Source organism: Cataglyphis hispanica, chromosome 7 (assembly GCF_021464435.1).
Source record: "Cataglyphis hispanica isolate Lineage 1 chromosome 7, ULB_Chis1_1.0, whole genome shotgun sequence".
NCBI classification, from domain to species: Eukaryota; Metazoa; Arthropoda; class Insecta; order Hymenoptera; family Formicidae; genus Cataglyphis; species Cataglyphis hispanica.
Genome location: NC_065960.1, coordinates 7,538,548 through 7,553,438, shown reverse-complemented (window position 1 = coordinate 7,553,438; position 14,891 = coordinate 7,538,548). Strand labels below are relative to the sequence as shown.

Genomic DNA, 14,891 nt, shown 5'->3' with positions numbered 1-14,891 from the left:
CCTCTTTTATTCATCCGATTTTATGTCATCGTCGCTGTCTCTTTCTCCATCTCCTCTCCCTTGCTCCGTTGTAATATCATTCGTGAATATGTCGGCGGTTGAATAAATTTGTCAACTAATAATTATGGTACTATGATGTTATTGATAACTTTATTTATTTACATTTAAAATTCATTATGTTAACAAAAGTAACTCGGCAAAATTCTGATATTAATATCCACACGAATAATAATATTGTAAAAAGCTTATGATATCTATAGCTGATACTTCTTAAATCATCGAGAAAAAAAAAATGATTTTTACATTTCTGAAATTGTAATGTATATTTTAGTTTAGGGAGAGACTTTTATGCATCTTCATCAGAGAGTTTATGCACTTGGACGCGTCGCATCCGAGGAGGGACGGGGTTTTTGCATCGCAGTTGATTAAAAAACGAGGATACCATGAGTAGAGGGAGGATGTCGGACGGGGTCTCTGCCGATGGTGATCACGGGGCAGTAATTCAGAGGGTGCTTTTTCTTAGTGGGTGTAACGCGCTGTGCAATGAAAGTGGAAAATGCAACGCTTTTGGCGCGGATCGTAGGGAATGAAATGATGCTTTAACAGTCGACTCATGGTGTACTCGAAATTATTCGTAAATCACTTTCATACTTCTTGCTTTCTACAACGTTTCATCAACGAAACGGCATCGTAAAATACAAACAGCGCGAACAACATGACGACGAAGAAAGATCCCCGTGTTTGAATAATGTATAAGGTAGAAAAAAGTTATGTTGTTTGTAAAAAATAATTTAATATAAAATGTAAAAATGTATAGTTAATTTATTAAGTATACTAAGTGCCTTGGAGAGAACTTTCGAAGCGCGTAATAGAGCGTCAAAACAATCTCCGCGTCCGTTACCCTTGTGACTAACCCGATGCATCGGATCTCTCAGATCTCATTCGACATGCGTGCGGTTTCGGTCTCGTGTGTGCATCCAGCCGTTGCGTTTGTACGAGCTCACTGCTCGGAGCAACGACGCGGCGATAGACCTATCGTGTTTACGCAGGATGGTATCCATCGCGCGAGTGCCTCTCCGTCCGTCCTTTATGGCGAACTCGAACACGTTCCGGTAAGGGCGCGGATAAACGAGCCTCCGTGACAGCGAATGTATGTGCAGGGTGATACCCTCAGATTAGGACTGAGCATACTTGGATGTATTATTCGGAAAATAGGTATAACCATATGATATAAGAACTTTCTCTCTCGATCACGATGTCGAATTAATTTATTAAATAAATTATTTTATTTATTAAATAATTTATTAAATAATTTATTAAAAACGAGAGTCCAAAATTAAAAAAGTATGAACATGAAAACATGATAACAAGTTCTCGGAACATTTTAATATTATTGATGTAAATGTTAGCCAATTTTTTGCTAGAAATATTTTGCATGTTAATTTGCTGGATCGTGCAGTTGCTCCGTGTTCACTTTCACTCACTCGAAAAAAAGTTATCTATTTCAATGTTCTTCGCTATTTTCGCCTCGAGTGAACAGCGAAAATCACTTTAAACGGATGACTCCAAGGAGGGTAGCGCTATCCTCGCCCTTCTTGCTTCCCCACCACCCTCTTCGCTCCTCCATCCTCGAGTCGAGGGGGCGAATCGCGTGGGCTGTGACTATACGATAACGGACTCGTGCGCGATCTTACGTCCGGGCGTCGTAATATATATGTATATGTATGCGCGCGATAATGAATATCTCACCGGGGAACGGGGGCTAGAAATCAAGACTCCGACGAAAGGGGATACATTCGAGTGACCAATTATTCCGACGCACGAAACAGATTCTCTAGCGGCAACGTGCCACGCCTGGCGCAGATAATGAGAGACAACGGTGATAAAAAAAAAAAGAGGCTGCCCGCCTTTCGTTGAATGACTCGGAACACGAGATAAAACGACAGACTGCAGTTAGGCAAAAATGTGTACTCGATATAGCCGCGATTCAGTATGAAATGTGCGCTGGAATTTTTTAACTTAATATCGCGCGTTTCGTCAATGCACTCTCGTTTTATACGTAACTTTGTTTCGATGCTAATCGACTTTGATTTTCGCATTTTTACGCATAAAACTGTTAAAAAAAAAAAAAAGAAAATTTGCCCGATAATTTATGTAATTTTAAGAAGAGAATTTTTTTACACGAATGTAATTATTCAGACAATATGATTAAGAGTATCTTAAAGTATTCTAATAGTGTCTTAAATATAGAATATTGCATATAAATTTTTCTCTGCTCTAAATCTAAAATGGTCTAGTGTCGCTATATGCAAATGGTATATTGTGTGTTATGTAACAATGGTCGGGTCAGAGAGAAATCCCAAGTGCTTCGAGTTGACGGTGGATCGCGATCGATCGTGCAAACAATGGCGGAGCTCTCGAGCTTAATAAGTGCAAGGGTGCTTTTGGTACGTTGCGCTGCATGAAAACATCCCGAGAATTTGTTCGAGGAGCACCCTCGACTTTCGTAATTATGACCGCCGCCGTTCGTCGTACGGTTTAATTGGCGTCCTTAATTAACAAGTGCAATGGCTGCATTCGTGGGCGCAGCGTGTGCATTATCTATGGCAGAATTGACTTCTCCCCCGCGATCCCTCGCCGCGCTCCATCGGACAGAATATAGGCTGACATTTTTTTTTTAAGTAACCAGCTCCATTTGGCAAAAACCAGTATTAAACTCCCGCCGAAAAGGTGAGTCATGAAAATTCATAGTACTTTGCGCGAAACGTTATTCTCTGCAGGGAGACCGTATCGCGCAGGATTACACGGCGGCCGAATAATTTAAGCCATGGAAAATGGAATATATCATCGCGTAATAAAGATTTGTTTATTAGCGTATCACCGCCGTGACTTCAAAAGATGGATTTTTACCATACAAAGGCACAAAACAAATAAAATAACTTTTAAATTTTTTACTTTGCACCTGTACAGAGAGAGGCAAAAGAGAGAGAAAGAGAGAGAGAGATCTTTTATACGTATATCAATTTTTATACTTCTCAAAAGAGAGTTACATTTAGAATAAATAATTTATATTAATTTATATTAAATTTATTTTAATATTTTATATTAAATTTATATTAAATAAACGATTTATATTAAAAAAAAATATTGAATAAATATAAAGTGCACTTAAATATAATAATGTAATAGATACACAGATAGTACACACAGAGAAAATGCTAATCCAATATTGCGGATTTTAAATTAGAACAAATGCGCCCTTTTCGCAAACTCGCTCGTTGCTTTTTTCTTCAACCATGCTTTCTATAGGAAAGTAACTGTACTAAAGTAACGGAAGTGCTGCGGGACCTTGGCAGACTTTAATGGAATTACGCGTGGTTCGCGCGAAAGTATTAAGAATCGATTATTAAAGGGGGAGATGGTTGCCCTTGCAGCGAATCCGACGAGGTCTCTCCCTTGCGGCTTCCCTTTATAGGTGTACAACGCGGTGACTGCGGTAATTAATATAACAAAGAGTCGGGGGCCGCGCGTAAAAGGGACCGCGTGTCGGGAACAATCTCGCAGCATTCTCCATTGGTCGCCTCGCGCAGAACTTGGCGGAAAGTTGTGTTGAAAACTGCGGAAATTACCGGGCGCGGTCGACGTTAACTCGAAAGGAGTAACTTAATTACGCACGGGCACGAATCGCCGTAATACAAACTTTTCGTTTGTATTGGTGCGCGAATACTATCTATACGTGCGTATGTGTACGCGCGCACGCGGGTGATAAAGGACTCGGGAAATACTTTCGCCAAGTAAACGGGCAAAAATTCATTTCGGCTCGCCATTGTAGCGATAATGAGCCCCGACGTACCCTTAATTCGTTGCTTGCGAATTAAGAGCACGAGTATAGAGTTTGTTTATTTTTCTTGTGCCTTTCCATGTCTCCTCAATCTGCGTCTCGTTTCTTTGTGGCTACATCAGTGAATTCTTCTTACGCCGAATCGTATTATCGAAAATTAGTAACATTATTAATTTTTTTTTTCTTAATAATGCCAATCTGCAAGATGATTTCTGATGTTGACGGATTAATGTTTAATGTACAGTTGGAGAAGGATCGCGTAGAAGCGAAAGACACGAAGACGGTTCGTGTCAACGATGATGGAATCCATCGTCGATTACGTTCGCGGGCGAGGGATTAATTGGAAATTAATCGAGTCGCGCTCGAAACTTTGCGGAGGACACGGACTCCATTATTACGGCGGACTGCTTTCTAGTCCACCTCGTTTATACGCCGCGAGACATTGAACGCGGCAGCTCGTTTCGATGTAAATTGAAAACGGATGACGATTACGGATTGGCGCGACCGCCAGTATAAATCGCGGTTATTAATCGGCTTCGTTCGCTCAATAGAAATACCGTCGAGTTATATGCTTGATCTTTTTCTTTTTCCTTCTTTTTTTTATCGACGCGTGCCTCGCTCGTCGGGATTAATCCCTGGCGCGCGAGAAGCCCCTCGGAAACATCTTTCCACCTTTTCCCATTCGTTACCGTTTGCCCTGTAAATACAGTATTTTCTGAAAAGCGTTTACTGAAAAGCATCGGCCAGATTTAATAAGCTTTCGCGTGCTCTTCGTTAGGATTTTAACGAACCTTTCATCCGGTGCGATGGAAGTCTCCTCGACGATCTCCGCGAGAATCGAGCAAATCTACGATCTTTTTTTTATTACAAATCGTATATTGTTTCGGTTATTACATATAGTTATATTTTTATTTATTAGCATAGTACAAAGAATTGTATATAAAGATTGCGCGTTCGGTCTTCGACTTTTACGACCATTACGGCTGCCATCGATGTTAACAGAATTCTTTGTGGATTTAGCCAATTAACGTCGTCGACGAAAACCGAGTTTGTCACAACCGAAACAAATCCTGAGGCATTTTGGAATTGTTATTAGATGAGGAGTTTTTGTTGTTTTTCAACAAATTCTTCTTGAAAGTTACGATACAAAGAATGCCATACCTCATAAGTCTCGGAATTAGTATGCTTGTTTGGTGAACATTAAAGAAGCGCTCTTTTATAAGACCTTCGCATTCATAGAAATTCCAGAGACAAGCCATTTAGACGACGACTTTCTTAGTCAACTCGTTAGATTCGTATTAAAGTTTGTATGTTTATTATTTAGTCGCAGATGTATTGTCGAAGATCCATGGAACTTGTTTTTTTTTTTCTAATATACATTATAATCGAAATATAAAACATTTCTTTTCCGTGCGGATTTTTCTCGATTTCTAATTTTACAATATTCAAAAATATTACCGCGGAGATTTTTTTTTGGTACGCGCGAGTTTCGATGAAGTGACGAGGAATGTTCGCGGGATAAATCGATCGAGGGAACATCTTGCCCGCGGCGGCGGGCGTGCTGGATAGCTCGTCGTCCTGATGAAATCCCCGAGAGCTCTTTTCATGCTAATAAGATTTCGCCGGTCGCGCCCAATGGATACGCGGCAAAGCGCGAGGGAAAAGGGCCGCCGTCGTTGCTGTCGTCGACGATGTCGTGTTCGGCACGGATGAGACAGCAAGAGAAAGAGAAACGTACAAAGGAAAATGCGAGTTTCTCAATGTAGCCGTACGCAGCATTCTCCCACGGTGCTTTTGTCGACGCTCTAATTCGATATTTCGAGCGCGGTGCGCGATACCAGCGGATGCGAGAAAAATAACGAGTTTCGCCTGTCAACGGATTATAAAGGACACAACACACGTGAACCATCCGATGAAATTCACTTTAATTTCCGTTACGTTTTGCCGCGAGAAACATACTTAAGTAAATATCTAATTAGGGCTAAAATAAAATATAAGAGTAGACATATGAAGCTACATCTAAGCCAAATTATTAGGGCATAGTAAGTTATATATGGAATTAATTTGATAATTTGTTGCTATTTTTTGCTTTAAAAAATAATTTTTTAATCAAAATAATTTTTGTTCTAACTATTAAAAAATTATTACAAAGCGCTACATTGATAACTTAAGATTGAATTACCAGATTATTATAAAAAATAGCATAAAAGTCAAAGCAAAAAATTAATAATACTAAGATATCGTTAAACATATCATAATGTTGTCTGGATAAATGTAAGCGACGCGTAAAAAAATTCCCGCTTGCGATTCTATTGATCATTATATCAAGAATAGAGGAACAGAGAGGATGCGTTTATCGAATGTGCTACGCATGGTCCGACATTTTCCTGTAATCCATCGAGGCTTTATCGTGAACTTGCACGAGTAAATCCGCGTCTTCCTTGATGAATGCCGAGTGCCGTTGGTATCACGTGCATACGCGATCGCATCCCATTTCGACTAGCATGCATTGTCGTGTTAAATGGAAACTGCCGACGACGCGCCTTCGTCTCCGGTGAATTCGACGAAATGCGCCGGTCGTTGGTACGATCGATCCGAAGGTATTGTCCAGCGAGGAAAGTCGAGAAATGAAGAAAATGATAAACGAGAACTGTGGGAACGATTCCACGATATTGCGAGACGTTCGACGCATTTTCGCCCCTTGTAAAATGATAAATTAAATCAGAGTTGTGTAAATGCACACCCGCTACCAGATTATAACTTCCTCGATGTTCGCCGCGTAATATTATTAATCCCGAGCGCTACAAAGTATTTTACATAAATGAATAAGACATCGATTCTCTCTCTCTCTCCGCTCAGGTAACAAGTTTCGAACTGTTTTACGAATGAAGATCAGAAAAAGAATTAAAAATATGGAAATTAATGCGTAATGGGGCCATTTTTACGTAACTATTGTTCTTGTGCCTGTTAGAACAACTGTTTACACACGCTATATCAATTAACTTAAATATTCTGAAAAATCCAAAATTTATATACATTGATAAAACAATGAGTTTTACAAAGATTCGGCGCTTTATTATGAAAAGATTTAATTTATTTTTATTTATTTTTAAGAAAATCAGAATATGTACGCGGAAAAAATAAGTAGTCTTTTTAAATTCATGTAATATTTTTCAAAATCAGAGTATCTTGTCATTTTGTTTGTATTCTATTTCGCGTAATGCTTGATATACATACACGTCAGTTTATGTTACATATCTCGAGTTTATAGTTCCCCAGATTTTTCTTCGTAAAGGCTGTCACTTTTTTCCGCCGCGAGAGAAGAGCACTTTATGTCGTTATTGAACAAACAACGATATGTACTTAATACGAGCTCGTTCACGAAAGCGTGACTGTTTGCGCGTGTGCGCACTCAGTACAAGCTTCCTATATGTGAGGATGTCTGGGATCTATTTATCCATTGGAACCATCGTGACATATCGATCCAATATCGAACGCTCGTACTATATATATTTTTCATCTTTATTAGTTATCAATGTTCCCACTTACCAATTTATATAATTTCTGGATAATTTGTGTGGAAAGGAAAGAGAAGAGAGAGAGACATATTACATAATCTATTATACATACGTATACGAGATAAAAGTTATTTTACAACGTAAAAAGATAAGACATTCTATTATTTTTGATTTTATACATATAATTTATTTTTTTCTTTTTTTCTGAAAATTTTGCAAAAAAAAGAAAAAAAGAAGACTCTCCCCTCTTTCTACATCGGTGTCTTCAGTTGCACGAATGTTACGTCCATATCACGTCCGCGAAATCCCCTTCGAATCACCGCACGTTCCCTCACGTGTCGCGAATTTCTGCTGTTACAGACGGAGCTGTCGCAGAATTTGCAGCAGCTATCGGAGAGAGCCCGCTCGACGACGGAGTTCATTCAAAGGCTCAAAGGGATGACGGACAAAGTGCATGTGAGTATATATACCACGCCTTTGGCGTCCGTTTTACATTCCGTGTCGGTGGACATGTCACGCGGTACGGTGCCGTAAAATTGTTAAAAGATATGGCGTTAATTATATCAGCCCTACAATGCCGGCGCGGATTCATTTCCGATGGCCGAAGGGATGATTCGGATGTACAAAGAACATCCGTACGGCTTATCTTACATTCGCGGAACAAAAGCCGGAGAATGAATTTTTTTTTTTTTGATATCGGCGTTTATTTTTCACCCGTTCGTATTTTGTGAAGTGTGAATAATCAATTTGATATCATGTTTCTCGTTCACGATACTGTCCCGTAAGCCTTGTAGATCCATATGTGTATACGTGATATAAAAAGTATACTCGATACTTTGAAAATTAAATTAACTACTTTTATGAAAAACAGATTCGAAATTTATAGAAATAATTTTATAGAGATATTTTCTTATAAAAAAAATTATTGTGTTTTTACAAAGATTCTGATGTGAACAACAAACTTTTTCGAAGAGATGGAAAAAATGAGTTTTGCAAAAAAGATATGTCTCACTGAATATATCAAGCGGAACATATTTTTTTTTCCCAAGTACAGAATCCCTCAAGCGAGAAAAATCTCTCATCTCGCAAAAAATTCCTTTTTATCGTTCAGATGAGCTATTTCCCGATATCATAATCGAGCGAATCGATGCTGCTGTTCGTAGGAGGAATGCGTGGCGCTCGAGGGAGAAGTCGAGGATCGGGTGGCGAATCTGGTGAGCCTCCTGCAGGCGAGAAAGTCGCGACTGATCGAGGCCGCTCGGCAGACCCGCGAGGCAAGGGTGCGCTCGTTGCGTGACCAGGTGGCCAGATGTGCCACGCATCTGCAGGCAACCACGGCGCTGCTCACCTTCTGCATCGAGGCGCTGAAGGAGACGGACAGCGCGGCCTTCCTGCAGATCGGCGGCATGCTGTCGGTACGGGCGGCGACCGCCGCCGGCTCCTGGGGCGGCGCCGAGGGCGTCCAGGAGATAGCTCGTCTGCCGTTGCTGGATCTCACCCTGGACGACAAGCCGTTGCGACGCGCCATCGATCAGCTCACCTTCGTCCAGCTGAAACGTGAGTATCGTGTGTACGAGAGTATTTTAGATTTCCCGCGATCCACAAATGACATGAATATTTTTTTCTTCGATTGAAACGATCGAGCTCTTTGCATGCCGTCATTCGCGAATCTTGATGTGACATATAATGTGTCAGTATTTTAATAAATTTACATCCCCGTACGCGATCGACTTTGTCGACTCGGAATCTGTAACTTTTTGCAACTTGGATCCGAAAACTTTTCGATATAACTAGCAAACTTGACTATTTACCTTAGTGATTTTGCTGTGCACGAGACTTTGAAAGTCTTAATTAATTGCTTGGAAGTTTAGTGGAAGCATGGTATCTTCGGATCTACCGCGCTTAGAGAGAAAGTTACTCGGGAGTCAACGATATTTAACGTGAGAACCAATCGACAAATAATTTTGTTACAGAAACATGCGTAAGTACAACTGGAACTTTGATACGTTCCATTTCAGATTACATGTTTGTTTCAAGTGTATATATATATATATATATAAAAGAAATCTTTAAAATATAATCTCTGATTTTTTAAATTTTATATATTTTTCAATCAAACATATTCGTAATAATTTCGTAAAAATCTTATTATCTCTTTGGGAAAATCACTGCAGTAGATTTAATAAACTAGAGAGAAAGATTTAATATCCTGGACGTTATGAAGAGACAACTCGCGGAAATATCTCGTTGGCTCCTTGAAATTCATTCATCTGGTTTGTTACCCGAACTGGATTGTTCGTCACGGTTCGTCGAATTCTATAGTTCGCGTGGCGTATGTATGTGTCGAGTAAAGCACCGAGCATAAAAGCGACGTAAACTCGTTCGAAAGACGTCTTCGTGTACGCTTAATTGACTCGTAACTCCTCGTTTTCACGATTTACCCCGGATTTCGTGCGGGCGATTTATCTTTGCAATACCGAGCTGATCGCGCAACTTTGTGCTTTGCACGAGTCTTGCTCGCTGATAGTCGTTTTATCTTTTGCATAATAGACGAAACGAGAATTCTGCAGTGTAATTTCGATTATCTCGTTAAGTATATCCTCGCAAACTGACGCGATGGCTAATTAAATTCGCGTACGTAGATAATTAAAAAATTAACTACAATTAAAAAAAAAAAAATTTATAGTATACGCTCGTATTAATCGACTTAAAATATTGGAATTAAAGCAATTACGTGAGAGATGTAACGTGATTTATATCTGAATTGATAAATTGCACAATCGCTCGGATTAACGGAAAAAAAAAAAAAAGAAAATAAAAATATTGAATAAATGACTTTCGAGCGAGTTTCGTTTTGATGTTGTGCTTGCATGCGATGTTTATACATTAATAAATATATAAATATCTTCAACGATTACAAAATCGCTCTACGATTCCTGGACGCAGCATCAGAGGGGGAGGAACGATTTCCGACAGCAGGTAAATAAAAACCAAGACACGGAAAACGCAACTAGATCACCGATTATATAAGTAGCGACAACAGAACCGAGGGAGAAAAACGAGAAAGAAAAATAGTAATTAAGAAAGATGGAGGAGGCGTCGATCTTACCCGCCCGAGTCGTCTAGACGGGGGGTCAAGGACGAGAGGGGGGAGGGGGGATCGCTTAATAATTTTATGTAGCCCCCGGGAGCGGCTCCTTTCAAGCGTGCCTCCTCGCTCGTCGCCGCCGCCGTCAGCCTTGCCGTACGCTAAAACGTTTCAAAAGCGGATTAATTAGGTACCGGCTTTGCAGTAACTGCCGTAACGATCTGGAGGTATTAACTCGTTACGAGGAGGAGACATCCTCCTCCTTACTGTGCTCGCCGAGTATGCCGGTACCGGGTCTTAGATGCCCGATGTCGGGTCGGGAAATGTTAATCGCGTCTGATTAAGGTGTTTACGAACGTATATGGATAACCGAATAACGTTACGGCGTAGATAGGCAGAGAGGATCGCGTGAAGAGGTAGACGTAGCTCGATTCGCTCGAGGGGTAAATAAAATCGTCGATTTCGTCGACTCGATTTCGCGATAGAATTAACACGCGAAGTTGGTCAAAGCGCTTCGCGGTTAAAATTAAAGGACGCGCGGACGATTCGGGGAGAGCTCGTTCTATTTGCTTATTATACGTTAACGGATTTACACAACCGCGTCGGGATTTCTAATGAGGGTTAGCGCGCAAAGGTGAATTAATGAGATACAAATGTATTTAACGAAACTCGATAAATGATTAGGAGGTCGTGGAAAGCGCGAAACTCTATCTATCTCGCTCGTTTATCTATCGGGACATTTAATTCTCGAGCGATCTTGATACAAATCGAGTATATACGAAGGGTAATATCAGAAAGTTTCTTCATTACGCGCAGTTTACTCGTCAAAGAGCGGGCACGTCTCAGTTCGTTAAAATCTGCAATACTTGATTGGCAGTCACACGGAATTTCATTTACTTAACCCGGCTTTGCAAATAGCAAAGCGAGGAATGTGCCCCGCGGAAACTTCCCAGTTCGTCGGGATTTCGCGTAAAGTTTGCGACGAAATCGCTCGGGCGAAAATTTCCGGAATCTAACGAATGTAATATATATTGGAAAAGTATATATGTATACATGCACATATTACTAACGAGTTTCTTTTTCTCTTACATGAAATTTGGGGCTACTTCATAATTATAATCTAGTGCTATATTTTTTGCAAAAAAATAAAATATTTACATATGATTGAATAATTATTGAAAAGATAATATAAAGAATAATCAATAATTTGTAAAATTACTTTTGCTCTATAATTTAAAAATTTGCAAATGCGATTGTAATAACTGCAGTTATAACGCGAGAAATCAAATTATCGATCCTTAATACAGTTACAGCGACGATGAAGTTACATAGGCAAGGTAAAAACGCGAAATTCATTTATCGTTATTTGCGCGCGCTTGATCTGCGATTTCAATTTTTTATTAAAGCTTGAACGAACATCAAAAGTCGTCGAATCTTTTATCATCATGGTTCAGAACACGAGCAATTGATGCGATGAAACTCTGGAATGAATGTTCCCGTTTTCTTAAATTTCAATTTTATTGCGACGTTTTGATCGCCGGCAATTCAAGTTTTATGACACGAAAAATTGCGGAACTTTTCAGGATGCCGCTAAGTCTCATTATTATCTACTTCCGCGATTTTAGAACCGATCGGATCATCGCCTCGCGGAGATAAAAGTTTGTCACCATCGAGAATTCATGCGTCTTATCATTCGCTTTAATTTATAACGCGAATGCATCCAATTACGAGCGCAAATAATCATTATTCGGTAAAACATTACGATGATGCTAATGTATATATAAAGTGACACAAATGTAAAACGAAGATTACATTTATCTTATCTTGTCAGCGTCGACGGCAAGTAAACAGACACAAATAGTGTTATTTCTCGCAAAATAATATTTTTCTTTTTTTTGCATTCAACTGTTAATGAAAAAAAATTTGCCTGACTCATCGTCCTGTATCGCGCAGTATTTCTGTTTACTTGACAGAGGTTTCCCTAGGTTTCCCGCTATATAAACAGAAAATAGAGAACCATGAGTCGGCCCAGACATCGGGCGGAAAATTAAACGCGCGCTTGTCGCAGACGAGGCTGATGACCGTACAATGCGACGTTAATGTCCTGTACGTACGGTCTCGTTGAGATAACATGCGGGTAAACAGGGATTTTACTTCCTCTCGCTGGCAGATTAATTCGCTCATTAATTTACATGCGACACCGCAATCACGCTTCATCGTCAACGCCACCGATCGCTTTTAATAACAACGATTCTCTCAGAGTTCATATCACCGTATGTTGACTGTAATAGTAATTTATAGTAGTTTGTATATTTTGAGAAATTTGTGATTAAATTTTTCTATATGCGGTAATATGAATGCAAAATATTTTTTTCACAAAAATATTTTATTAAAAAAAAAAAAAGAATTAAAAAATTATTTTTCATCATATTCGTGAATAAAAAGTAGAAATTAATAGGCATTACAAGTTTGAAGTTAAACTGTCAAGTTTCTTTTCTCTTCCATTTCATTAACTCTTCTATCATAGTTGCTCAACAAGAAAGAGAGATAAATACATTAAATATCTATACTTACAAACTCGAAGACGTGAAGAAGAAGAGTTATGGAATTGTATCGAACTTTAATCAAAAGTATGTGTAGTCGAAGGACTCCTTCAGAAGTCTAGAAGCTAAGAAGCTTCTCGCGAACGAGATCAGTTGTCTCGCGTCGGGAACGAAAGTGTCGAGGCGGACGTGATTGTTACTTCCGCGTCGACGGTGAAGCGTGAAGAATCGTCTCCGGCGAAGAACTTCCTCAAGATCACGGTCGAGTCACGCGAAGAAGACCATTTTTCGCGACGTCGAGAACCGAGTCCGTCCTGCGAGAAGTTTATTTTCATCTGTCGGCAAGTTTTATCAGCGAGATATATTTTGCGCCGCGTTTACATTTTAACAGGCTATCGGCGCGCTCGTGCTTCTCTCTCGCTCCCCCTCTCTCTTTTTCCTCCTCTCCTCGCTGTATCGCCTTCACCCTTTTTTACACGTTTTTCTCACAAAGAGAACAGAATGAATGAGAGAAAGAGATAGAGAGAAAGCGAGATGGAGTCTACGCGAATATCGGATATCAGTGCGACGCGTCTCGCACAGTTCGATAAATCACTCGGATATGGGCATAAAGTTTCGCTGGCGTGTCGATTCGCGTCGGACCCATTGCAAAACTGTAAAAAGGGCGGCCGTAACAGAGAGAGAGAGAGGGATTTTTTTTTCATTCGTGCTCCGTGTTTCCACACGTCTCTGTCGAGCCGGTCCCCTTTCTCGGAACGGGAGATCTTCAAGTCACTCGCGTGCACCTGTCCCATCCATTAATTCTCGCTTTTACGAGCGCACCCTCGTAAAATGATCGATATTTCACGTGGTCTCTCGCGACTTTTTTAGGTGGTTTTAATTGACGGCGCGGTTCCGTTATTTCGCGCAACCCTTTCTTCCTTCCTCCTCTCTTTGCGGATTTTTTTTATTGTTATTCACGTTGCATTATAAACGTTATCGGTGCTAATTTAATTAATCTTAAACATTTAAATCATTTGAATAAATCTTCACTAACTTCGTTAAGGATATATTAAAGATATATATCCGTGCGTGTCATATATCGAAAATGACATTGTGAGAAATAATTGTCGACGCTGACTGTAACACTTGGGCACGTTGATAGCACCGATAAAATCCGACGAAATCCCGGATAATCGATAGTAATGTCGACGGTATAGAGCGGATGGAACGGATGGAATTTACCGTTCGAACGGCTCCATCGAGGTTCCACGTCGGATTACACGAGTTTTTGGATCGCGATAAGCGATGAAACAGCGTGAGTTTATTCTCCACCCGCGACATTCTTACCCCCGTACGGCATAAACGACTTTTATCTCGATCTTTATCGCGTCCTGCGCAAATTATGCGATCCTACTCGATATTGCTCTTGGAAAAATCAGATTTTAAAGCGATATAAATTTTTTCTTCAATAAGATAATTTTCTCCTCTACGAATTTTTTATCGGCAAAGCTATTAAGTTATCGAGTGATCGCGAGACGAACATTATTTTTTAATTTTTTACTAATTTTCTACTTGATGTACTTAAATGCAAATTGACGTGTTTTTTTCTCTGTATTTGTTTGTTGTTTAATTAAAAACGAGGACAGAAAATAATAATTGCTTTTCAAGAAAGAGAAAGAGGGAGAGAGAGAGAGCGACGACCTCAATTTGCATTAAAGCTCCGTTGGTTCAACGTCGAACATAGTTATGTAACGCTCGTGCCATTAGCCTAATTTCATAACGTGAGATACCGCAGGGACCTTAGAACGTGCTGCAGAGTAGAACGGCTCTCTCCAAGGAGACTGAACTCCATGACGATTTGCTGTCAGGCATGAAGCCAGTTAATTATGCATACACGTGTTAAGCCTTCCTTGACGTTG

At 40.0% G+C, this 14,891-nt stretch overlaps 1 protein-coding gene across 3 annotated transcripts in view; it reads left to right on the top strand.

The window, feature by feature from the left end:
* LOC126851029 (E3 ubiquitin-protein ligase TRIM9) overlaps positions 1-14,891 on the top strand; it is an 86,223-nt gene that overhangs the window by 58,848 nt on the left and 12,484 nt on the right. For 2 of the 3 annotated variants that reach the window (XR_007687623.1, XM_050594582.1), the window contains exons 3-5: positions 7,720-7,815; positions 8,523-8,916; positions 10,306-10,338. Coding sequence is in view for 2 of the 3 variants with exons in the window: in XM_050594582.1 (XP_050450539.1) it covers positions 7,720-7,815; positions 8,523-8,916; positions 10,306-10,338 (523 nt within the window). In the remaining variant the exon portion in view is untranslated. The remainder of the gene's footprint in view (positions 1-7,719; positions 7,816-8,522; positions 8,917-10,305; positions 10,339-14,891) is intronic. The other variant, XM_050594583.1, reaches the window with a different exon arrangement.